Here is a 27967-nt window from a genome sequence, read left to right as displayed (position 1 = left end):
AGGGCTCTTCACAATGGAACAAATTCCTTACATTTGATTGTGCACCCACATCTATGTACTGAAAAAATAATAATAATTACATGAAATGAAAATAAAATTTCCAATCGTTTTTGAAAATTGGAGTTTTGAGTTCTAGTTAATATATTCAGATTCCGAGAAATCGTTGGAGGGTTTCAAACAATTAGGTGGAATAATACAGTACTTGGCTAAAGAACATAAATGAAAATGCACTTGCACCCAGAAGATATATATTTTTTTTATTTCCAAATCCCTTTTCTAAATAGATAAATGATAAAAGAAGGGACTTAAATTTCCACATAATCTTATTTTACATCATTAGGACAATTAATTGAATTCCACAAAATACTAAGGCGGCATTTTTGAAGCTATACAACTCAAGTAATGTAATAACCAACACTAATTTACAGGTACACCATTTAATATTTATTATATGCATTTTATATACATTACTTTTAAAGAACTGTATTTTAGCTATGTGATACAATCTTACAAATTTACTTAATCATGTATTGTAAACAAAAACCTTACAAAACTCATCAGAACTTGCAAACTCATCAGAAATCTTTGTGGAAGACTAGAAAAAATACTTTATTGTATTAATCATGCATGACACAAACAAAATCTTTAGTTACACCATTAACTGAAGCACTTTGAAAATCTGGGATAACTAGATCAAATACAGCAGCTTTCTGAGTCTTGATTTGGCCATTTCAGTTTTCTATATTTAATCCAAAATAAAACATTTTCACTCCGGATTTCACACAAATTCTTCAGATTTATGGAATTAGGGTAAGCCCCTAAAGCAGGTATCCTAACAGGAAATTCTGGGCTGTGATATAACAGTGTTCCACTTTAAACCTATATTTAGAGTTTGCTAGTCTTCTGCAAGAGTCCCATGTTAGACAAAGATATACAAGGCCCGTTAACACTCAATACATGAAGGATATAAAGACCAACAGAAAAGTGAAATAAATAACAGTAGGCCAATAGCATTAAGATGGTTAACCCTTGATAAATAAACTTGTAAATACAATAAGATGTACAAAATATCACATAGTGATAGGATGCTGCAATTTTATTTAAAAGAGTTAATTGTGGGTATTAAACCCTCTGTGTTTAATTCCAACACATTTTACAGTTTTCAATGATTATACTTAACAGTTTTTATAGTGATGTTAAAATAGCATCCATGTGGAAGAATTCACTGAGGATTTTGTTTCATTTAAGCCGGGCAAGGGAAGGATGCAGTTAATAGTGGATCAATGAAGATTTGACTGGGTTTTAAGCCAATGAAACATAGTATTAACCCTGTTTGGAGCATTATTCTGACAGGAAAATTATACAAAAGACATATAAAAACTAGACATCCTGTCAAAAATACTGTAAAACTAAGGTTAAAATATATTTAATTTCTATTTTCTTTATAATGCTGAAAGTTGATTTAAAAGTATGTTTGGTGGTGGAAAACTGATAAAGGAATAGAAGGATGACATTCTATGGTTCAACTTTAATCTTGCTGCCCACCACTGTACTGTTGTCCTAGCCACCAGGCAGGACAAGAGCCCAAAGAATTTACTGCTGTAAGAATAAATTCCACAAGACTTTGAACACCTACATAACAGTAAATTTAGCTCAGTTTAAATCCAGTCAAGGCTATAAATACTGGTTTGTTTCTTTTTTAATTACAGTAATTAAAATTAGTCAACCTGATATTATTCAAGGATCTGGTGATACCTGATCAGTGAACACCTCCCCTAAATAGATACCAGGAAACCACTGCCCAGGAAGAACAGACCAGTACTTAGTGTTGTATGATAACTGGGTAACTAATGGCAGTGCAGCAATTCCTGTTTGCTTCCAGCTCACCTGCTATTTTGGGACAAATGTGTTCTAGCAATTGTTACACAAACACCTTGGCAAGGGCATCAGCTCCTGCACTAGCAATATAGGCCTTTGATGGATGGAAGGCTACATCATAAATAGATTCATCACATTTCTTTCGATGGGCGGTAATCTCTTGAACACATGTCTTGCTATCCAAGTTCCACAGGCGAATAGAACAATCATGACCTGGTACAAATCAAATATAGAAAATCTGCATTACAGTAGAAGTGTTTAATGATAATCACTGATAATATCAACAACTCTTTTTACAGGCTTATTAAAAAATTGTATTTGGATTGAATTATAACAAGAAATCAAAGCAAAGAATCTTCCATAAACATATAGCCAGTAGTGAATATAGCTTACAAATCTTAAGGTTTTAAAATTACATAACTTCTGAAAACTATGTATCACTTTATCAATTTTGTATAGTTTAGGCTTAATTTAATTCTTGATTTGGAAATTTTAACTATAGTAGATCAACTTAAAATATCGACATTCAGAAACAATTGTTCTATTATAAAATTGAGCCACATACTTCCTGACATCAAGTAGATTCCATTAGGATCCACTGCTAGACTAGTAACAGCATCCAAGTGAGCAACCATAGCATGGATCAGTTTACCTACATAAAAAAGCAAAGATGAGTCAAAGTAAAATAAAATACAAGGGATATTAGAGATAAGCCAGATGAATGTGTAATTTTGTCATAATTCTCAATACTTGCTATTACTCACCTGTTTTATTATCAAAAAACTTAATATGCCTATCTTCATGAGCTGTGATAGTAACGGGCAATGTGGGATGACTGACAACTTTATTTATTTGATTGGCTAGAGGAGACACTGTGAATAGAAAGCAAGGCAAAGATTGATAAAGGAAATTATGTAAATATAAACAAATTATAATTATACCAAACTATATAGTTCTTACTGCACCATATCCAGAAATCCAAGGGACTGAAGATTTTATAAAATGGAAACGGCACAATTTAATCAAAAAGTTGCAATTTTGAAAATGAAGCTCAGCCTCCTTGGGTGAAGTTCCAAATTTCGCTTCCTATGCCCCCCCAACCTCAAGATGTTCCTCCAATCTGCTCTCCTACGAGAAAATTTTGAGTCTTGTGGTCTAACATACCAATGTTACTCCGTGCCAAATTTTGTTAATGTTCTTGTAAAGGACCTTGAAAGTTGTTTTTTTGCTGTGTATCAACTGATTACTACATTTCCCAATCTCTGGGAAACTGTACTGACTTGTACTGTATATTGCATGCATTACATTTCATTTCATTTTGACTGAAATCATCTATAACTCAACAGTTTTGTAGTTCAGTATGTGCAGCATAATAGATACACTCATGTATGAAAAACATTTAGCACTACAGATTCAACAGTGTGGTCGATTCTTAAATACTCCCTGAAGTGGTCTTGAATTCAGCAAAGTTCTACTAACATCTGGGAACTGATGTCTGAATTTGGAGAGCTGTTGCGCAGACGAGTCAAACAACAGCTTACATAATAATATTAACAAAACCATACCGTAAAGACTCCTCCATCACAATCGCTGGGTACATCCTGTCCCAGCAGCAGACAGAACCACCAGGAATGGTGGAACAATCAGAGAGCACTCCTTGCTGTCTTCTCAAACACATCAAGAGCCCATTCAGTCCCATGAAGACATCTCCTAATTACCAGCTACTGTCCTCCCTCAGCTGATGAATTAGTGCTCCTACACGGTGAATAACACTCGGAAGAAGCAACTGTAGCCCCCCGGCCACCCTTAGGGTCACTCTCCCACCTTCTCCCTCAAAACCCCGCGCATACAAATCTTCCAGATACACCAAAGTCATAACAACTATTCCAATTGGTTCATAACATCCTCTTATCACCCCCTAACTCACAACAAGCTGCTAGCGCAAAGCTTTCTCAGCGTTTAACATAACAAAGAAACATTCTCGATTATAACATAACAGAGAAGCCATTTTAATTAGCCTCCGCAGTTACATAAAAGACGAAACCCCCTTACACTCTCCCCCCACCAAATAAAGTCATGTCCTCATGACTTTTAAATAACTCACCAACCAGTCCTGCAGACACACAACACACACATACACAGATACACACAGTGACAGTGCTCCCCAAACAGTGGACCTTACGCCCGTCCCATGGGCGCTACATAGGCCAACCCATCTGGGAGCTTCTCAACCCTCCGAGACCTCCGTACCCCCTCACCTAAACCCAAAAGGCTCAGACACTCCTAGGGATACCTCGGGCCTGCTTGCCAACTCCTCTCTCACTCAGGCCACCATTACAGCTCAGAGCCCCCTGTCCCGTGTCCAGGGCCCTGCTTCTTTTCCTTCCTGATCCTGCCGTAACTCAGACTGCCCACAGCTAGCCCTCCCCACTACACCTGACTCAGTGGGAGAAGGGTCAAAGGTCTCTTCCTCAATCACGGGGAAGTTAGCGAAAGGCAGCATGTACCACATGGGCAGCACATCATCCTTCGAATCCGTATTCTTCCTCATTCTCTCGATCGGTAGCTGCTGGTTAAGTTTCTCCAAACTGAAACGTTTTGCTGGGGCTACTCCTTCAGCCTCCTGCAGTCGAGACGTCAGCTTCTTCGGGGACTCCTTCAGCTCTTGCCACAGCCTCCGCAGTTCTGACTCAGGTTTCTTGACCATCTCCATGTTGACGAGCGTGAACTCCAAGTCTGCAATGGTCGTTCCACAGTTGTGGCACTCAGTCTCCGGCTGGCATTTCTGAGCACTCAGTTCAGTGGTGCAAATCCCCTCTCTCCCGTGTCTCATTCAGATTGACGACCTGGGTTTCCATCCCCAGGTCCACCACCGTCTGTTCCAACACCAGGAAATTCAACTGGTATGTCAGGTCATTTTTCTCACATTGCACCAAACTCCTCTGGCGAAAAACTCCTACACTTTTGACACTTCGCTTCTGTCGCCCGGGCTCAGCCACTCGTCTCACCTCATAGTCCCCCCAGGCGAATCCAACCTCTAGGCGGTCATCCACATACGGCAAAACTCCATACACCTTCACTTCCCCCATAGTCTTCCTCATGCCCCGCGGGAAGGAAGCAGGGGCTCCGGATATGCCCTTGGCATCTTTTCGGATCGGAAGAATCCTAGGGAACTAATAACAGCTGTCTTCAGCTCGAAAGCCACACTCCTCGGGATCTGGCAACATCCACTCCTCAGATCCAGCACATTAAACCACGTTGCATAATCCACACACACGCTGCCTCCATCTTCCACGGCGCCAGGGTCCAGTTGCCGCAATCTCTCTCTCACTGAGGTGTCTTCAGCGGTCAACTCCCCTCCCTCATGGTAGTTCAGAGCATCTACTAAGAGGGTCTCACCCTCAGCTACTTTCCCCAGGCTGTACCACCACTGGGTTTCGCTTAAATTCAGTACCAGCTCAAGGCTGCTACACACGTCCTCAGAAGCAACTCGACACGCTGGGTGCCCAGACAATGCCCCCATGAACTCCAGGGTCATTAACCAATCATCGTCTTCTGGATAACTAATGGCACTGGTATCCAAAATCTCCGGTGCCCTTGCGCTTGTCAAGGGTAAATGCTTCAGACACCGGTTGTAAAAACGAACTGTACAGCAACTTGACCTGCACCTCAGGGTCGAGGATGGCTTTAGCATTGCTTCCCTCTCTCCATAACGACACCCTGGGGTGTGGTCCCTCTATGCCTTCAGGAATAGGGTCTTTTCCTTGCGGAAGTTCATTGGTACATTGCTGGGAACGTGCTTCCCCAGAGATCCCAAGCCGTTCCCCCACTGGGCCACCACTAAGTTTCCCGACACCTCTCTGATCAGCTGAACAACTGAAGGAGGGGCATGATCCCCTGAAATGATTCCCCTGGCACTGCAAGCAATTTGGCTGCCCTCCTAGCCAGAAAAGACATACTGAAAACTTTCCCCCCTCTTTTAAATAACTGACCGCTGTCACTACAGTGTAAGTGAACCTGACAGCTCTAACACCGTCACCAGCCCGCTTATTTAAACTTTCAACCAATCCCTGTCGCTCTCCCTCAACCAAGCACTGTCACTCATCTAACAACTGAGAGATCCGTTCCGCCCACGTCTCTGCTCCTCTTGGGGTGGACACTATCCCAAGCGCCAGGTGGAGCCTGCCAGAGTTAGAACATTTATTCGCAGACCCTACCTCCAAATCAGACCACTCTTTCCTCTCTATCCCAACCGCATGGACAGCCCCGAGTGCCACCTCCAACTCGTTAATGCCAGCCTGAACTCGAACAAAGACCGCACCCACAATGCATACAGCAATCACCAGCAAATAACCCACAGAGACGCACATTACAGATTTAAACAGGGCACCCACACAGCATACCAGCAGACCCAATCCCGGACGAGCCCCCACAATGTAGCCCCCCTGGCCACCCTCCTGCCTTCTCCCTCAAAACCCCGCGTATACAAATCTTCCAGATACACCAAGGTCATAACAACTATCCCAATTGGTTCATAACATCCTCTTATCACCCCCAACTCACAAAAGCTGCTAGCGCAAAGCTTTCTCAGCATTTAACATAACAAGAAGCATTCCCGATTATAACATAACAAAGAAGCCATTTTAATTAGCCTCCGCAGTAACATAAAAGATGAAACCCCCTTACACAATGAAGGGAGCAAGGACAGAAAATGTCTTCTAGGGGAGAGATGCCTACATCCATTGGCTATGTAGCACTACCACAGAGCAAGCTGGTTGCTTCCCAATTGACGTGGTAGTCAGACAAACCTAAACCAACACGGGGGAACAAAGCTGCTCGACTTGTCCTCACCAAAATACCTGTGATAATATGCGTCTGCCCATGGGAACACTGGTGAAATTCTTTATGGAGACAAAAAACATTTTTACACCTAGGACACCCATCACTGTATTGTGTGGCACTAAATACAATAAGTTCAGAAAATATCTCTCTGGTCTAAACAATTTACTGTGCACCATCAACATCAAGCTTGGTTCATATTGGGGAATAAGTTGGTAAGGCACAAGCACCATCAAGTAAATCTAAAAATAATGAGTTCAAACAAAATGAATTTGTAATACAGGACTACTAAACAGCAATTCCAGAATGCAAAAAACAGTGAATGGCAAACTGACCTCATAACCAATAGATCAGATTAAGGTTGTGTATATCTACCACATTTTCCCATGAAAGGTAGCAGAAATTTAAAGCAATAGCCATAGAAGGCTTTAAAAACATTTGTCCTTAATCTCATCCTCAACAATGGTACAGCCTTGCACATGACTGCTAAAGGCCAAAACATTCATTTCTGCCAGAAGTACCAAATACATGACCTATTTCAGCTTTCTCTTTAGATCCCCACCATGACAGAAGCCAATTTCCAACCAATTCAACTGATGTGATATCACGAAACAGCTGAGAGCAAAAGCCATTGAATCAGAAATCCATGTATGGTACTGAAGACCACTCTAGAGCTAGAGTGGTCTTCTAGCCTAGTCATTTTGGTAGAAGTTACAATACTGATATCTACTTAACAGTTTGGAAAATTGTTCATGTGCTCCTGTTCCCAAAAAGAACACATTCAATCTAGCTAAGCCACAGTTAATTTTTCTACTCTCAGTCAGCAACAAAGTGACCGATGCTGATAAAGACAGGGCTTATCAAGTTGTACTTCCTCACCAGTTAGTTATTCACAAATACCCACGCTGGATCTTGTTATGACCACTCAAGTGAAGATCTGGAAACATGAACAAACGAGCTGAATTCCAGAGGTAAGATAAGAGTGACAGGCCTTGACAACACAACGTTTGATAGAATGTGGCATCAATAAGCCTTGTAAAATTGAAGTTAATAAGCATCAAAATGAAAACACTCTGGTAGCTGAGAGTCAAACCTTACATTGAGGATCTGAATATCAGAGGTTAAACATTTCAACACCAATTTATCACAGCTCGATTGTCTTCAGCTACTTCAGAATTAACTTTCCTTCCATCTTAATGTCATTAGGAAGAATGTTTGCTGATGATTGCACAGTGTTAAATTCCATTCACAACTCCTCAGCAAATGAGGCAGCTATGCTTGCATTGACAAGACCTAGACACCAAGACTGCATGGGCTGCTAAGTATCATGCAATAACTTTGTTACAGTGCCATTGACCAGAATCTCAACAGGGCCAGCCAAATAAACACCATGTCTACAAGCAACACCCAGAACAAAGCAACCTCGGAGAAAGTCACCTGACCTATCACCCTAAATACATACCAAACATCCACTGGCACACAGCGTTTTAGTGTGCACCAGCAAAATGGTCAACATTTATTCACCTTGACCTCTCTGAGAGGACCTCTCAAACCTGTATCCTCAAACATGGTCCTCTCAGACCTGTATCCTCTTTTACCATGAAGTTCATAGTACCATCATGACCTGAAGATTTCCCTTCAAATTGCATATCATCCTGAAGTAGATATTTATCATTTTTTATTCATTATTGTTAGGTCCAAATCCTACAACACTCTATGCAACAGCACTGTGGGACTACCTTCACCAGCAGGTCGAGATGACACTTCACCACTACCTTCTTAAGGAGAAATGGGAATGGGCAAGAAATGCCTTTACAGTGATGCTCAGATCCCAGAAAAGAGTTAAAAAAAAAACATGCTTACAGATGTATATAAAACTAAACATCTTATAATCAATTTGAAGGAAGTTTGCAGAACCATAATAAATGGGTCTTTACTACATAATCATCCTTCTTCGACATCTGTGCAAAATGTTAGTATTAATGCAAACTGCTGTACTGACCCTCAGTGCTATTGCTTTCATTAGTTATAAGCACACACAAAATAGCTACTTTCTATAATTAAAAATATATGAAGGATATGGGTAGTGAAGGATGTGCACTAATACTATGAAGCAACAGCCCAACTATTTAAGTCAGACCACCTGGAAAGTGGCATTTTTATACAGGGACAAAATGAAAACCAGCAAGCGTCCAAGGTACTATTCATTCCTTCCTGAAGATGAGCTGACCTAGATCCAAGCCACCTGCCCACCTATTTTTAAGGAGTAGTATACAATGCAGAATTTAAATTTATCTGTAATAGGTAGAGTAACAAGAGAAATAATTAATCTATCATTTGAAATATGTTAGCTTGCTTTAACTTGAATTACAAAAGCATAATTTAAGTTGCATTTGCAATAAGAGTAAAAAAATATATATTTTTGTACACAAATTGAAATACTGGCTGTTATACCTTTATTTTGCTATAAAGAAATTATTTCATTACTAAACAAAATGATAGCTTATCACTGATATAACCATGCTCAATATAAATTTGTACTAGAAGTGATTTAATTGGATACATCTAAACGCACAGCAGAAGATACCTTATGATAGATGGAAGATTGAACTTAGTACCAAGAATAGTATTTGCTTTGGTTTCTTATTAACAAAAAAAATCATCTGAATGGCTGTAGAAAGTTTTCTGCTGAATGCAGAAGCCTTCATTCAGGCATCTTGCACAGTTCAAAGTCAGGAAAACAAAAGGAAGCAGAAGAAAGCGAAAAAAAGTCAGTACTCTTAAGTAATTTGGATGCACTGATGAATGCAGATTATGAAACTGGATCTGCATTATGCTCAAAAACCATAACCCATGACCAGTTTAAAAAGTCAGAAGAATAACTAGTTTTATTGTTCCTATTTTCTTTCATAAACTAGAATCACAATATATAAGAACCTGCTCTACCAAAATAATGAAAATAAAGAGTATAAATCCAGCCCTGTGCTGCAGTACATCATATACCGTCATATAAAGTATGCCCACCTGTCAAAATATACTAGTATCACTGAATAGCATTGTGTAATCAAGTCCTAGCAAAACTGCTGATTCAGAAGAAGAAAGGTATTCAGTGATATTTCAATTCAACAGTTTCCCTTTTGCTCTAAAATATCAAAAATACGATAAAAAAAATTCTCGTGACATTTTATGGCCAAAATTATGTCACTCATCATATATTCATTTCACTTAACTGCAGTCTTTGTACCATCTGACTGGATAATTTCCTGCTTTATTTCCTTTATTTAAATTCCTTCTTTTATCGTGATCTTGAATAATACAGGAATCCTAAAACAAAGCTTAGAATTGGAAGCAGGTATACCATCACTGACATAAGTTGTGAAATCTGTTGTTTTGCTGCAGCAGTACGATGCAAGTCATAAAAAAATTACTATAAAAGTTACAAAAATAAATAACCAGTGCAAAATTGAATAATGAGGTAGTGTTCATGTACCATTCAGAAATCTGATGGTGGAGGGGAAGAAGCTGGTCCGAGGAAGTGAGTGTGGGTCTTCAGGTGTCTATACCTTTTTCCTGACAGCATCAAGAGAGCACCTGCTAGATGGTGAAGTCTTTAATGATGGACACCGCCTTCTGGAGGAAGGAAAATGTCCCAGGTAGCAAGGAGCTGCTGTGCTCAGTAGAAAAGTCCGCACTACCACTTATTAAAATTTGATCTTGGTACTAGGTTCAATGTTTTATCTACTCAGAAAGCTACAGATTTTATCTAAAGCTTGAAAGTCTCCTGAACTGTTTTGGACCTTTGCTGATCAAAAAAAAAGTGCAAACTGCAGTACAGAAAATAAAAGACAGAGGAGCAGGAATAGGTCATTTGGGTCTTTAGTCTGCTCTATATCATTCAGCAAGACGGTGGTTGATTTACTATTTGTATCAGTTCCACTATGATGTTCCCCAATAGTCAAGTCTAGACCAAATATTTGCCATTCTTTATGTTGAATATACTCTATGATTCAGAATTTCCGAGCACCATGGGGAAGATTTCCAAAAATTCATGAACCTCTGAAAGCAAATTCCTCTTCATCTGTTTTATACGGATAACCCGTTATTCTGAAATTAAGGCAGTAGTTTTAAATTCCTCCCAAATCTAGTTTGTCAAGTAACAGGAACATTGCCTCACTTATATGTTCACTGCCTAAATAATGTTTTAAGGGACAGGAAGGGGGAGTGGAATAAGTGAAAAGGGGTATAAAATTAACCGATTTAATGATTTTCCTCAAGGAATCACTGACAGCAAGCTGAAGAATGAATAATTTCAAGAAAAAAATGCATGATACTTGTTTACAGCATAACAAAGAGGTTTTCTGAAACTTATCTTCATGCTACTCACCAGCATCCACCTGTGATGCCAGCATCACCAAGGACTGAGAAGTTTCCATATCATAAATGACTGTGTTGCCACTAGTAAAAGAACCCACTATGTGTGCTGGATCAGCACCTACAAAGTCAACAGAAGTGGGGATTCCGTTCTCTGAAAAGAAGTTTAAAACAAATTGATTATACTCTTTTACCTAGGTTAAGAAACATTAAATGGAGGATTGAATGGCAGAATGGGTTAGAAGTAATTTTTCATTTCTGTGACTAAAATCCAGTATTACTTATTTACTTGTTGCAGAGGTTTTATGCGAAATTAATGTTGCTGTCTGAAACCAATTTCTGCCCAATTTGACTTTGAATAGAGAACTTGTGAGCTGGTTATTGGAAGGAAGGGAAAGTGCTGCATTGATAACATTTGGTTACATTAATTATATGGAATAGAATAAATCTTACTTTGCTTCTAACCATATTTTAACTTTTTTAAAAAGTGCTTTCATTCATGATCAACAAAAGAAAAATGTAAATCTATTTATACATTATATACATTTTTACAAATGCATAAATGTTACATATGTAATTTATTGTCAAGAATTCATTCCACAACCTTCCACTCCTAAAGGCTGAGTTGAGCATGGGAATGCTCATCTACGGGAGGATGATCCACAACTTTAATACAGACAAAGTATTCATATGGTGGGCTTTTCGCATTCCAAGTGCAGAACACTACAACAGCCCCAAACACCAGAGATTGCGACTGCAATCTCTATTACCTAACCCCCGAGTCGTCGTGTGTTATAAAATTTTGATCATAAATCAAGCACATTACTTCACAATATATTTGCTGTATGTCAACTAACAGGCAACTGCACCAGACTCCTTCACAATTTTTGAAGAACATGCCTTGAATCTTTGCATTGAGATAACAGACCCTGCAGTCAAATCACTTTTTTTTCTTTTCAACAGACTATTTGCCACATACAATTCACCTACATTACACAAAATTTTAACTCTACAGCTGTGCAACTGTTAAAAAGAGTACACTTCAAACCTAGTAAGTGGAAAAAAAAAGTTCACTTACCCCTTTCTACATTATAAGTACTGAGGCAAGGAGACTTCTCAGCTGGATTCCATAACCGAATAGTGCCATCTGCTGAACAGGATAGCAACCGGTTCTTTATATTACTAAATGTAAGACCCCATACGGCATCAGTGTGGGCAGCAAGCGTACTTAGTATGACACTTGGATCTGCAGACCAAAGTGAAACAAAATAGTTAGCTTGGAACTAGCTCTTTCACACTTTTGTTGAATCTTTATTAACAGCACAGATATCCTATCAGCCCTTTAGCAGTATTAGGAAAAAAATATAAAACGATCATTTGACAAAACAAAATTCAAATCATTCAACAACCACTGAGGCATTTAACCCAAAATAATTCTCCTAATGTAAACCAAAATATATCACTTTTTCGTGGGGCAAAAGTCATCCCAAGAGGTCGATTGTTGGTGATGCAGCACAGGATTAAAAAGAGCTCGGGTGCTTTTCCACTACTTAGTTGGTGGGTAGCAATCAACATGAGATGTCATTCGTTGGTAATGCTGCACGAGGTTTAATTTTGTCCTGGCAGGTGGCAATCAACACAGGGCCAATTAAAAAAAGTAGTATAAGCAGAGCAGCCTTTGTTGGAGGACCAGCTTTGACTCAACATACTTAAGTGAGAACAGGCACAGGAAGAGGTTCTAAGATAGTTCCTTAGTAAGTTTTTTTTTTCCTGTTAGTACATAGCTAGTGAGCTGAGAATGGATCTGAAAGTAGTGGTATGATCCTTGAGTGAGATGTGGGAAATATGGGAGACCTCCTGTTTCCCTGATAATTTCATCTCCATGAAGTGCATCGAGCTGCAGCTCCTCCGATCATGTTAAGGAACTGGAGCTTCAGCTGGATGACCTTTGGCTCATATGGGAGAATGAAGAGATGACAGATAGGAGCTACAGGGAAATAGTCAACCCTAAGGTGCAGGAGGCAAGTCCTTGGGTGACTGTCAGGAGAGGGAAAAAGAATAGGCAGCCACTGCAAAATACCCTGTGGCTACTCCCATCAAAAATAAATATTCCACTTTGGATACTGTTGGGAGGAGCAAGGGGTGGGAGGAATGACCTAAAGCTGCAGTGACCAGGTCTTTGGCATTGAGTCTGGCTCTGTGGGTCAGAAGGGAAGGGGAGAAGAGGAAGAGGAATGCAGTAATCACAAGGGATTCCATAATTAAGAGGACAGAAAGCAGCAGGTTCTGTAGACGTGAAAGAGATACCCGGTTGGCATGTTGCCTTCCAGATGCCAGGGTCAGTGATGTCTCAAAATGAGTCCATGGAATTCTAAAGGAGGAAGGGTGAACAGCCAGAAGTCATGGTACCTATTGGTACCTATGACATAAGTAGGAAAAGGGAGGAGGTCCTGAAGAGAGAATAGAGAATGTTAGGCAGAAACGGAAAAGAAGGACCTCCAGGCTAGTAATCTCTAAATTGCCACCTGTGCCTTGTGCCAGTTAGAGTAAGAATAGGATGATTTGGCAAATGAATGTGCAGCTGAAGAATAAGCACAGGGGACCGGGTTTCAGATTTTTGAATCATTGGTATTTCTTCTGGGGAAGATATGATCTATATAAAAAAGGTGGGTACACCTGAACCCAAGGGGGACAAACATCCCTGCAGGCAGGTTTGCTAGAGCAGTTTGGGAGGGTTTAAGCTAATTTGGCAGGGGGTGGGAAACGTCGTGATAGGGCTGAGGATGGGCAGTTGCTATACAAGTCTCACTATACAGTGTGTAGTGAGACTGTGAGGAAGGACAGGCAGATAATAGGGCAAAATTGCAGTTAGTAGAATGAGTTAAAGTGTAACAGGGAGCCAAAATCAAAAAGGGTGATGAATACAGGACTGAAGGTTGTTATAGTTGAATGCACAAAATATATATGGAACTGGGTAGATGATCTTGTAGCGCAATTAAAGATCGGCAGATACGAACTTGTGGGCATCTCCAAGTCACGGAGGATACACATTGTATTGAAAGGAGAGGCAGGTAAGCAGAGGGGTAGCGTGGCTCCATTGGTGAAAAAAAAATTAGATCAAACCCTTACAAAGAGGTGACACAGGATTGGAAGATGTAGTATTGTTGTAGGTAGATCTATGAAACTGTAAGGATTAAATGACCTTGATGGAAATTAAATCCAGGCCTTTGAAGAGAAACCAAGATGTGGGCCACAAACTTCAATGGGAGACAGAAAAGGTAGTTAAGAAGGACAATGTTGTAATAATCACGGGGGATTTCAATACATGGGATGATTGGGAAGAAATCAGCTTGGTGCTGATTTTGGCTCCCATGAAAGGGTATTTGTAGAATGCCTTAGAGATGAGTTTTTAGAGCAGCTTGTGGTTGAGCCCACGAGGGGAACAGCAACCTGGATTGGGTGTGACGTAATGACCTAGAATTGATTAGGAACCTTATGATCAAGTTCACCCTGCAGTCTGAGAGGGAGAAGATAAAATCAGATGGATCAAAATAAGTGGAGTAAAAGCAATTACAGAGGCATGAGAAAGGAGTTAACCAAGTTGATTGGAAGGGGACACTAAAAGGATGATGGCAGAACAGCAAAGGCTGGAGTTTCTGGGAGCAATTCAGAAGGCACAGGATAGATATGTCCCAAGGAAATATTTTAAAGGGAGAATGAGATAACCACAGCTGACAAGGGAAGTCAAAAACAACATTAAAGCAAAAGAGAGGGCACATAGTAGAGCAAAAAATAGTGGGGTGTAACAGGATTGGGAAGTTTTTTAAAAAACCAACAGAAGGCAATTAAAAAAGTCAAAGAGAGATAAAAGATGAAATATGAAGTTAAGCTAGCCAATAATATAAAAGTGGATACAAATGTTTTGTCAGAAATACAGGAGTAAAATGGAGATGAGAGTGGATATGGACTGCTACAAAATGACACTGGAGAGATAGTAATGGGGACAAAGAAATGAAGGAAGAACTTAAGCATTTTGCACCAGATTTCACTGTGGGAGACACGAGCAGAATGCCAGACATTTGAGTGTCAGGATGCAGATAATAAGTGCCATTGCTGTTACTAAAATAAGTTGCTTGGAAAGTTGAAAATTCTTACAGTAGGTAAGTCACCTGGACCAAACAGACTACACCCCAGTGTTCTGAAAGAGATAGCTGAAGAGATTGTGGAAGCATTAGTAATGATCTTTCAAGAATCACTAGATTCTGGCATGGTTCTGGAAAACTGGAAAGATGCAAATGCCACTCCACTCTTAAGAAAGGAAATTAAAGGCCAGTTAGTCCGACTTCAGTGGCTGGAAAGATGTTCATATCTGTTATTAAGGATGAGGTTTCCGGGTACTTAGAGGCACGAGATAAAATAGGCCAAAGTCAGCATGGTTTTCTAAAGGGGGAACCTTGCCCAACAAATCTGAAGGAATTCTTTGAGGAATTAACAGGCAGGACAGACAAATGAGAGTCAGTGGATGTTGTTTACTTGGATTTTCAGAAGGTCTTTGACAGTGTGCTACACAAGGCTTTTTAACAAAATAAAAGCCTGTGGTATTATGGGAAAAGCACTAGAATGGATAGAAGATTGACTAACTGGCAGGAGGCAAAGAGTGGGAATAAAGGGGGCCTTTACTGGTCGGCTGCCGGTGTCTTATGGTGTGCTGCAGATGTTGGTGTTGCAACTGCTTCTTTTCACGTTGTATGTCAATGATTTGGATGAAGGAATTGATGCCCTTGTGGCCAGGTTTGTGGACAATACGAAGATAGGTGGACAGGCAGGTAGTGTTGAGGAAGCAAGTAGTCTGCAGAAGTACTCAGACAGATTGAGGGAATGGGCAAAGAAGTGGTAGATAGAATATAATGGAAGGAAGCATATGGTCATGCACTTTGGAAGAAGTAATAAAGGGGTGGACTATCTTGTAAATGGGGAGAAAATTCAAAAATAAGAGGCGCAGAGGATCCTGTCCTCGTACAGAATTCCCTAAAGGCTAACTTGGAGCTTAAGTTGGTGATAAGGAAGGCAAGTGTAATTTAGCATTCATTTTGAGAGGATGGAATACAAAACCAAAGATGTAGTGCTGAAGCTTTATAAGGCATTGATCAGACCACACTTGGGAGTATTGAGAGCAGTTTTGGGCCCCTTATCTAAGAAAGGATGTGCTGCTATTAGAGAGAGTTCAGAAGAGTTTCACAAGAATAACTTCAAGCATGAAACATATGAACAGTGTTTAATGGCTCTGGGTTGTACTCGTTGGAGTTTAGAATGAGGAAGAATCTCATTGGAACCTATCGAATACTGAAAGGCCAAAACAAAATGGACATGGAGAGGATATTTTCCATAGTGAGGGAGTCTAGGACCAGAGGGCACAACTTCAGAACTGAGGGATGTGCACTTAGAGCAGAGATGAGGAAAAATTTCTTATCCAGAGGGTAGTGAGTCTGTGGAATTCTTTGCCATAGACAGCTGAGCAGGCCAAGTTATTGGGTATATTTAAGGCAGAGGTTGATTAGTTTTTGATTAATCAGGGCGTCAAAAGTTGTGGGGAGAAGGCAGGAGAAAGGAGTTGAGAGGGTTAATAAATCAGCCATAATCGAATGTCAGAGCAGACTCAATGGGCCAAATGACCTAAATCTGCTCCTTGGTCTTTTGCTCTTATTTTGTGTTCATACCTCTTTATTGTAGTAATGAATGGCAAGTTATTTTGATTCATTTGAGTGAGCTGACATCCACTCGTCAATTAAGAGTGTAATAATGTACTGTGATGTGATAAGTGTAAATGTGAACTGAATCAGCTCTGAAAGTGTACAGCACCCTCATTGGCCTGGCAACAATCATGTTACTTACTCTCAATTGCAGAACAAGCACAAATAATCCGGCCATAATCAGCAAACTGGGAACTGCTGAATTTGAGTCCTGATGAAGGGCCAGAAACGTTGACTGTTTATTCCACTCCATAGACGCTGCCTGGCTTGCTGAGTTCCTCCAGCATTTTGCGTATGTAACTTCTAAGTTTTGATTATATTATTTTTAATTATTGTATGCTAATATTTTAAATAAAAATACATTTTCCCGGGGTCATCAAGGGAGTGGCGGCGTAAGGAAAAGGTCTCTCGACAAAAAAGAAGGTAAACTGCCCCAAAATCGAATTTAGACAAATACTTAATATTGCATAACTATATTAATAAAAGGGGCAAGGATGATGTCTAAGAACAAGAATAAAAAGTCCACTTCGAAGGCTGATAAACATAAAGAGATACAGCAAGGCGACGGGCCTAGCTCCCCCACGGCAAGCCAGGACGGAGATAATGAGGGGGAATCGGTGACTCTGTCTTTGATTCTCGGAGAGATTCGCGAGTTCCGACAAGATAACAGCAAACAGCTGAAAGATATTAAAGGAGAAATAGTAAAAACTAACTCGCAGATAGATGAAGCCGAAGCGAGGATTGTTGGAATTGAAGAGAAGCTACAAAATGCCGAGGAAGTGATAGCAGAAATGCTGAAGCTACAAGACCAACTCCAGTGGAAACTAATAGATCAAGAAGGCCGCTCGAGAAGGGAAAATGTGAGGATCTACGGAGTTCCCGAAGGAACCGAAGGTAAACCCGGATTGATGATTCCCTTCGTGGAGAAGCTGCTTAGAGAGAACCTTGATATACCGGCCGCAAAAGACCTACAGATAGAAAGGGCTCACCGTGCGTTGGCACCACAGCCTCCGGCAGGCACCCAGCCCAGATCGATTCTGATCAGATTTCTCAGTTACAGAACGAAGGAAGAGGTGCTTAAAAGAGCATGGCAAAAGAAAGGTTTCATGTGGAACAACTGTAAAATCAGTTTAGACCACGACTACGCACCGGGGATTCTTGCCAGACGGAAGGAATATACGGAAACACGGAGAGTCCTGAAGGAAAACAACATCAGATTCCAGACCCTGTATCCAGCTCGGCTGAGAGTCTTTTACGACGAAGGGACAAAAACTTACGCTACGGTGGAGGAGGCAACGTCGGACCTGGCGGACCGGGGACTACCTATTAAAGTTATCACCCAACCGGAGTCGCTACTGGAGAGGATTCGGCAGAAGTCGTGGCAGTTAGTGGGGCGAGGACGCTCCACTCGAACCAAAGTGTCAAACTACAAGGAAAAGCTGCAAATATTCAGACGCGAATGTACAGAGAATACAGATTAATTAAGAGAAATGACTGAAAAGAGAAAATCGGACTTAAAAGTAAAATGAAAACTGGTAACTGAAAATAATCTAGGCGGAATAACTTGAATGATAGCAATATGGTCGAGACATAAATAGGAGAAAATTCTCTATGATTATTCAAACTGCTGAGGGCCCTCTAACACAGGGTGAAGATAGAGGTTATCCCTCTGAACTGAGGCGGGTCGGTGCTCAGGCCTCACTGTGGGAAGTCGGGGAAAATTTTCAAATGTTATACGTTCAGAAATGTCTAGGGTGTGGTTATATGTCTTGGTTTACTGTTGAGAAGGGATTGCTTACTGTTTGGTTAGAAAAGGAGAGTGCTTTTTTTCTACTAGAGAAAAATGCAAACTGAATTGGTAAAAATAATTTCCTATAATGTTAATGGGGTTTTGAATCCAATTAAAAGAAATAAGATTATGTCTAAACTGAAAAAAGAGAGGGCACAAATAGCTTTCCTCCAGGAAAAACCTATGAGCCAATCTGAACATGGAAAATTAAAAAGAATGGGCTTTAAGCATGTATTTTATTCATCATATAAATTGAGTCACAAAAGAGGGGTAACTACTTTAATATCAAGTACTCTTAATTATGAACATATTTCAGAGACTAGAGACAAAGAAGGACAGTTTGTAAAAATCACAGGAAGAATAGAAGGTACAGAAATAACATTGCTGAATGTTTATGCTCCTCCAGGTAGTGAATGGTCATTTTATAGACACATTTTTGACCTAATGGTCAGTTCTCAAGGGGTAGTAATTTGTGGAGGGGATTTTAATATTAGATTAAATCCTATATTAGATTCTTCAAGAATAGTTACTCAGAATAAACCTCTGACTCGGAAAGTGAATTCATTGATGGAGGAGTTGGGAATTATAGATGTCTGGAGGGAATTACACCCTACTAGTAAAGATTATACATATTACTCTTTCCCTCATTCAGCCTACTCAAGGATAGACTATTTCTTTATCTTTAATACAGATAGACTCAGGATAAAAAACTGTAATATTGCAACAATTGATCTGTCGGATCATAGCCCAGTCTCTATGTCTCTAATCCTGGAAAAGAAAATGAGGAAAACACTATGGAGGCTAAACTCACATATACTTAATAACCCAAAAGTAATGGAGAGATTAAGGGGAGAAATCAAAGAATATCTAGACCTTAATGACACGGGAGAAACATCACCAGTGATTTTATGGGATACATTGAAAGCTGTACTGAGAGGGAAAATTATTTCCATTACTACTCACATGAAAAAAATCAATGCACAAAAATTAGCAGACCTTCAAGGAAAATTAAAACAACTTCAAGTTGATAATAGCAACAAAAGTAATTCAAATCGAAAACAGGAAATTAGGAAATTGCAAAGTGAAATTGATGATATTTATACGTTGGAAACTCAAACAAATTTTCTTTACCTGAGACAAAAGAATTATGAAGTAGGAGGTAAATCAGCTAGATTATTAGCATATAAATTACGAAAACAACAAGCAGACAATACAATTCATAAAATAAAGAATCCAAAGACAAAGCTTGTGGAGAGTACAATAGGGAAAATTCAAGAGAGTTTTGAAACGTATTATCGAGAGCTGTACTCCCAACCCCGGGCCCCCAATGAGCCCTATATAGACAGTGTATTGAATTTTTTAGATCTACCTAAACTTACAGATTTACAAAATGAAAGTTTATTAGAACCAGTAACTGTCAAAGAACTGAACGTGGCCATCTCTAGGTTAAAGGCTGGAAAGTCCCCGGGTTCTGATGGGTTTACCTCAGAGTGGTACAAGTCCCTGAAGACACAGTTAGCCCCATTACTACTTAACACCTTTAATTGGATCTTGCAGAGAGGAGAAACTCCACCTTCCTGGAGAGAAGCGATTATTTCAGTTATTCCTAAAGAGGGTAAAGATAAACTAGAATGTGGCAATTATCGGCCAATTAGTGTTCTTAATTTAGATTACAAACTATTTACATCTATATTAGCGCGCAGATTGGAAAAGCTTTTACCTGGCCTAATCCATTTAGACCAGACTGGATTTATTCAACAAAGACAAACACAGGACAACATAAGGAGAACTCTGCACATATTAGAACAGGTTAATAAGAACGAGACAGAGACAATGGTAGTAGGATTGGACGCTGAGAAAGCTTTTGATTCGGTTAGTTGGGCATTCCTATACAGAGTGTTAGGAAGATTCGGCTTTCAAGAAAGGTTTATTAAAGTAATTCAGACTCTGTATGACAGCCCAACAGCCCGAATTAAGATAAATGGGGACCTCTCTGACTCCTTCATTTTAGAGAGAGGCACTAGACAGGGATGCCCAATTTCTCCTCTCCTTTTTGCGCTATATATTGAACCACTTGCCCAACTAATAAGACAGAGCGAAATCGTAAAAGGTATCAAGGTGGCAGGGATTGAACAGAAAGTGGCGTTATTCGCAGATGATGTTTTGGTTTATCTGAGTGAACCAGAAAAATCATTTATAGGATTGTTTACACTGTTGGATGACTTTGGGTAAATATCAGGTTATAAAATAAATGTAAAGAAAACGCAGGTTATGTCCCTAAATTATACACCATCCAAAAAATTGCAGGATACATACGATCTTAAGTGGGAAGCTAAATCATTAAAATATTTAGGAATAACCCTGCCGAAGGATCTTTCAACACTGTCACAGGTAAATTATGGACCATTAATCTCAGAGATAAAAGCAGATATGCATAGATGGAATCTTATCCCCTTTTTAAGTTTAAATTCAAGGATAAATACTATAAAAATGAATATTCTTCCTCGGTTATTATATCTTTTCCGTACTTTACCAGTGGAGGTGGATGATAATCAATTCAGGGAATGGGACAAATGGATTTCCCGCTTCATTTGGCAAGGAAGGAAACCTAGAATTCGATATAACACCTTACAGTTAGGGAAGGAAAGAGGAGGTATGGTTCTTCCTTGCCTGAGAAATTATTTTTATGCCTCACAGATAACCCCTCTGTTATATTGGTGTAATAGGGAATATAAGGCTAGATGGAAGGAAATAGAATTTGGATTAGTTGACAGTTTTCCTCTTCAGGCCTCAATAGCTGACAAAGGATTGATGGCCCAGTTGGAAAAATTTAATAATGCTTGGATAAATCTTACATTAAAAGTATGGCAGAAGGTGGTTAATTCATGTGGAATTAATAACATGCTAAAACTCTTTAGATGGTGTGCATATGATACCGAATTCCTTCCCAACAGAGGAGATAAAAGATTTGAGCTATGGATAAAGAAAGGTCTTACAACCTACCTCTCATTTATAGATAAAAGAGTATTACAAAGTTTCCAAATCCTGCAGGACAAACATGGCCTAGAACATAATGACTTTTTTAGGTACCTTCAAATACGAAACTATGTTAACCAGAGTTGTAGATATACAGACCTATCAACAGTAGAATTAGAATTTTTCAAGATTCTGAATTCGGCTTGCAGTTCAATACCTAGTAAATCAGTTTCTCGCCTATATAATGCACTCTCCCATGCTAAAATTGTAAATACACTGTATATTAAAGAGAAGTGGGAGAAAGAAGCGGGGTTGGTACTTTCAGAGGAGGCTTGGGGGAAAATATGCAGCTTTCAATGGTCCTCGACTAATTCTTTGACTTGGAGAGAACATTGTTGGAAAAACATTATAAGATACTTCAAGACCCCATATCAGGAAAAATATAAAGATACAAATGTGATGTGTTGGAGAAGGTGCAGCTCTAAGGAGGCAAATCATTTTCATATTTTCTGGGATTGCCCTAAATTAAGTCTATTTTGGGAAGGTATTCATAGAACATTAGTTAAGGTACTTAGGCCCCAGATACCTCTGAACTTTGAGACGCTCTATTTGGGGCATGTATTGTTCCTTGAACAGAAGGAAGATATAAAGTTGCTGCAGGCCCTCTTAGCGGCAAGTAAGAAATCAATCACTAGAAAATGGCTAAATCCAATACCACCTACATTAGAAGATTGGTACGAAATTATCTTGGAAATATTTAAAATGGAAAAGTTGACCTACTCCCTGAGAGCTCAAAAAGAAACATTTTATCAAATCTGGAATAAATGGATTGATTATATAACCCCAATGCGAGCAGACTTTAGATGACTCTCCTAATGATTTATATTGCTCTTCTCATCAACACAGTAATATTGCTAACGTAAGCACCCCTAGTCTAAATGTTTGTTGTTTTTTTTTGGAAAATAGAGAATTAACACAAGTAAATGGAAAGATTTGGGAAAGGGATTTAAAAAAATGAAAAAATTAAGTAAATAAGTACATAGGGATTGGATAATTATGTCTGCGGGCAGGAACAAGCACGAACAAATTGGGATATGAACACCTACAATGGTTGGTATATAGGCTTGTATGCAACATTTTGGACCAGTGGAAATGGTCCAGAAGGGTTGTATGGAAACTATTATTACCATTTTTCTTAACAACTAATTTCATTACTTCGCCTAATAGGTTAGAATTACCACAGTACATAATTATCTATTTAAATGTTTATTTTGCTTTTATATCATCTCAATGTGTACTTAAGAATGTATAAATAATTGTAGTTTCATACATATAAAAAAATGGAAAAGGTTATATGTGTGAAAAAAGTACATGATAATTGTGAACTCCTTATCCAAATAAAAATAAAATTAAAAAAAAAATACATTTTCCCAATTACCAACGACACTATATCAGAGCTCAGAAGGGTAGCACTTAAGCAAGGTCTCAGAATCATGCAAAAAGAAAAAGTAATTTATTAGAAGATAATCTCAATTGAAGGCCACACATTCTGGACTGATGCCTTAAGGTTGTCTGACCTTCAATTTAACCATTGCATCCAACAGAATCTTAATGACTAAATTGCACATTGATGAAAATACATGTCCTAATGCATTTATACATTATTAAAGCAATTATGTAATAGTCAAAAGTAAAAACATTAAAATTATTTATACAGGTAAGAAGTACTGTCATTAATTATAAAAGTTAACAAATTTACTTAACTTCAAGTGAAATAAAAGATACAATTTTGAAAACACATTTTTGAATCAGTACATACCATATGTATCATATGGATCAACATTGGGACTTGGCATATTCCAGCATCGTATTGTTGCATCAATACCACCACTGAAACACTGTTCACCATTAGAACTGACAGCCAAAGAAAGCACAGGTCCACTGGACACAACAGAAAATATTTGTATAGAATTATCAACATCACTGCAACAACTGACCGAACAATTAAATCATACCATACTTCAAACAAGCACAAAAACATTTCATTGGCACTTTGCTTACAACGGTTTCATTTTATCCAAAATAAACATTTATTTTCATGAAAACGTCTGTAAGTGTACTCTATTGTACATTGTCGAATATACTCATCAATATCATGAAGCATACAAGTGATGTGTCTGACATTACTTACATATGGGCTCTAAATGTATATATTGGCTCCACATCTAATGAGGTACTCCTAAAAGAAAAGAAATAATACAGCTTAATATCACTGCTACGCAACTACAGCTAAAGATTGCAGAAATTATTTTTCAAACCATTAATTGACCCATATAGATCTGCAGAACAATGGAGAGCTGCCAATTAAAAACTTAACAAAATCTCAGCTAATCCTTAAAATTACAATTAAAGTGCATGCAACACAAACTAAACACTGGATTTCAGAACTTTCACATGTTTTAACTGTTTGAAGTACAAAACAGGTTAAAACAATTGATAATTTAAAATAATGCCTATGAGTGCTAAGTGCAAAATTTCTAAAGTTACAGATGAAGCAGAACATCACACACTAAACAAGTCATGTAGCAATAAGTAAATGATCCTTAGAACAATACATTCTATGTAATGTGATTCTCAGCTTCATTCCACTTTGCTCAGATAACGGAGTATTAGAGCAACTGGTATAAAACACATTAGTCATTTATAAACCCATATACCTGCAAGAATTCTCTCCATTAAAAGCAGCCAATTTTTCTTAAATCTCTTCCTACCTTCAGCTCTGACCATAGAGAAACTTCACATTGCCAGTGATTTTGATATCTTTTTTAGCACCACTTGATCCACTTTGAAATCACTACCCTCCTGTCATGTCCAAACTACTATATACCTATAATAACAATCAACTTTGGTATCTTCTGTGGCCACATCTTTAAAAGGGATATACTGTACATACAATGACACCTGACCATGTGCACTTATTTAATGTTGTGAAACACAGAAAGTAACATGGAAGCTTCTAGTTTGGCACACTGCTGGTGGCCGCATCTGTCTGCCCTTCACATCTAATCATATATTTTAAAAAAGTGATAACATATTCCTTCAAAATAACTACATTGCCTTAATTAATTCTGCCACATGGTTGAATTCAAGTTGTTGTTGAAAAGGTTTGTGAGGTGTCACATGTAATCTATTCTCCAAGGTGTAAATGCTATGACAAATTACAGCCCTCAATTGCTGGGTCATTACTGAGTAAATCCAAATCAAACTCATTTCACCTGGGAAGTCACCACCATCAGCCATGTTACAATTTGGGTTTCTCGACTATCAGTCATTGATCTGGAGCTGGTTACCACGAACGTATGCAAATTATCCATCTGGAAGCTCTGAGACAAATGCTGCCTCAAAGACCCTGACATGGATTTCAAAATTCTTTATAACTACAATCTTCCCAAATAGGTCACACCATATACAGCCTCTCCTTTTCATAGTTGCAATCAATGATGCAATCATTAATTTACTTTGCTTGCCATTCACACCGGCCTACTCTCACAATTTCACTTTCTATGTTTGCTTTTGAGGAAAACACTTCCACTAATTTCCATGCCAAAGAAAGGGAAAACCTTCTCACATTCCACCCTATCTTTATATACATTGTGAACCTGTACCACATGTACAGGAAATTGGTCCTACAACAGATACGTGACTGTAAACTGTTGAATAAAAATTATTGAACCTGATTATTCAAATAACATCAACGGGGCTTCAGTTCTATGCATGCATTCACCGACAATCTGCCTAATTAAAAGGTGGGAAAAAAAGCAGCATCAAAATAATGCATTGTTGCTACTATATAAAAGCAGCCTGCACTCTTCAAAAGGTGTCTTTTAACTACAGGGTACTATAATGAAGGTTAATTGCAAGCCTACAAGAATATCTCATTTTACTAATGTTACTCTGAAGGTACTGGTGAAGATGGTGATGGAGAGCAAGAGATTTTCTCTCTGGCAGCAATGGCAATACATCAAAATGAACTGCCCATCAAGATTAAACTCAAGCGGCAGAATATGTTAATGCAAACAATATAATCCTGAATACACAGCAGCACTACTAGAGTTCATTTAATTAAGTCCAGGATAGTTAAGCTATGACACCTAACATATCTGTCATTGTCTTTTGTTTTCACCTTCACCATACATTCGTCCAGAATTCTCAACTCTTACCTGAACACCAATGCTCCCTCATCAACCCAGTGCACTTCCCACTGCACTTCCAGTACTCTAAGTACCAACAGATTACACAGATGGGGCCCTTATTCCCTAGAGTTTAAAAAAAAATGAGGTGGCCTCAATGAAATGCACAGATTTCTTAAGAGGCTTGACAAAATATGTTAAGTCAATGCTTCACATGGCAGGGGTGATTAGAATTAGGGGTCACAGTCTGAAAAATTGGAGACTGAATATTCAGATGTAACAAGGAGAAATATCTTCACCCAGAGGTGAGCAAATCTTTGGATCTCTCTACCCAGGAGGGTCACAGAATTTCATTCACTGAGTATGTACCAGACAAACTGATTGATTTTTTAAATAAAATGAATCAAGGAAAAGGGGATGTCTGTAGCAAAATTGTACTGAGGTAAAAGATTAGCCACGATCTTACTGAATAGCAGAGCAGGCATGAAGAGCTCGAGAGCCTATTTCTTTATTCTGGCAATGTCCTTATAATAGTTCAACCACCTGCATTTGTACATACACCATCAACATCATTCTATCTTGACAAGTGCGACTTCAAACTTCACATTGTTCAAATACTGTCAAAATTTCTCCTTTCCAACAGATCAGCTTGCATACAATGAGAAGTTGGCAACTGAGAGAGAAGATCATGCATCAGCCATTTCCTCCATCAGGAAGAACCATTAAACTGATATCATGGAAAGAAGACACATTTGGGAACTTGCATCTGTTGATAATGACGGACAAGTGTTACTGCAGCATTTTATTTAATATTCCCATCCATATAAATCTTACTGTTATAGTTTGCTTTGGAAGTAATTCAGAGGTCCCTGGCCAGCCATGTCACAAGGAAATACTATCCCTTCTATTTCAGCTCCTAAAGCTTCACATACTTCAAAGACAGAATAGAGTTACAATGGGGGGGGGGGGGATGCATTATATAACTTAATGAGATTCAGGCCTAAACTCGGATACTGTATTGTAGATTTAGTAACAGGTAGGTTGATAGCTCCTTACTGATGGCACCACTGTCTAATTGAAATGTTCCATAGAAAGTTAAGGCAGAAATTGTATACACTTAAAAATAAAGACCTCACTGGATAGTATATAAATCAAGATTATAGAGGAAATAAAGTTTTGCGGAATGTATTTTATAAATGGACACCAATCATGTAACCAGTGAAGTGAATTTGAAGTATAAAGTGAAATGTTTTGCTTTAACTATTGGTCTTCATATGCTTCTAATGAAGTGAAACATTGCTTCAGATTAATTTGGTGAAGATCAGATTTGAGCTAGATAGAAGGAGAGATACTGGGTATGGATAAGATGATCCAGGAGAATTTCTCATCAATAAATTGAAATCTAGTAATATTAGCATTTGGCTACACTGGGGGGCATGGTCTTTCTTTACATACAGTACATTGATACCTTCATTTTCTTGCAGCACATCTCCATAGCAACTGATTTGGAATCTTGATAGTTACTTGGGAAGTAACACTGAAGGATTTCTTCCAAACTGCCCAGACAAGGGATCTGTTATTTCAAGATGACATCGGACTGCTAAGTTAGGGCTCTTTATTATAATTGTGATGCCCAACAACTTTCCCAGGGTTCTAACTCAGAGTCACATGCCAGCTTGTAAATGGTGGCTCTCATTTGTTGGCAACACCTTCCATGAGAAAAGGTAGTAAATTGCTACATATGCAATCAGTTCCTCAGTGATCTACTGGATAAACATGTAACAAGTGAAATATTGTTGTTAAAATCATCAGAAGAGATGCAGAGAAGCTAGAGGGACAAAATGACCCTAAATCACAGGCATGGCCTGCATTGGTTCAAAGTTCACTCCATCAGGGAACTTTAATAAATGATTGTCTTCTATCTTAAATACAGTGCTTTGCTTCAGAATACTAATATGACACACTGTTGAAGCCATTATAAGTGCTTGCTACCTTCCTTTCTGTTGCTTCACATTATATGTAAGCTTCAATGGCAAACCCTACAGCATTCCTAGTATGTGAAGCAAATCATTTGAATCATCTCTTACCCACACACTTCACTCTATTAACGGAAATCTAAAATAAAAACAAATTACTAGAAATAAATAGATCAGTCAGAATTTATGGAGGGATTC

General features: G+C 38.8%; 1 protein-coding gene across 3 annotated transcripts in view; it reads right to left on the bottom strand.

The window, feature by feature from the left end:
• Positions 1-246: 246 nt before the first annotated feature.
• Positions 247-27967, bottom strand: part of strn3 (striatin, calmodulin binding protein 3) — a 198883-nt gene continuing 171162 nt past the window's right edge. For all 3 annotated transcript variants that reach the window (XM_063050439.1, XM_063050448.1, XM_063050457.1), the window contains 7 exons: positions 23795-23842; positions 23423-23544; positions 12167-12334; positions 11102-11242; positions 2643-2750; positions 2444-2530; positions 247-2091 (listed from right to left, as the gene is read on the bottom strand). In XM_063050439.1, the coding sequence (XP_062906509.1) occupies positions 1922-2091; positions 2444-2530; positions 2643-2750; positions 11102-11242; positions 12167-12334; positions 23423-23544; positions 23795-23842 (844 nt within the window). In that variant the 3' untranslated portion in view covers positions 247-1921. The remainder of the gene's footprint in view (positions 2092-2443; positions 2531-2642; positions 2751-11101; positions 11243-12166; positions 12335-23422; positions 23545-23794; positions 23843-27967) is intronic.

This window comes from Mobula hypostoma, chromosome 1 (genome assembly GCF_963921235.1).
Source record: "Mobula hypostoma chromosome 1, sMobHyp1.1, whole genome shotgun sequence".
NCBI lineage: Eukaryota > Metazoa > Chordata > Chondrichthyes > Myliobatiformes > Myliobatidae > Mobula > Mobula hypostoma.
The sequence above is the reverse complement of the archived record's forward strand: the minus strand, read 5'-3'. Positions and strand labels throughout refer to the sequence as shown.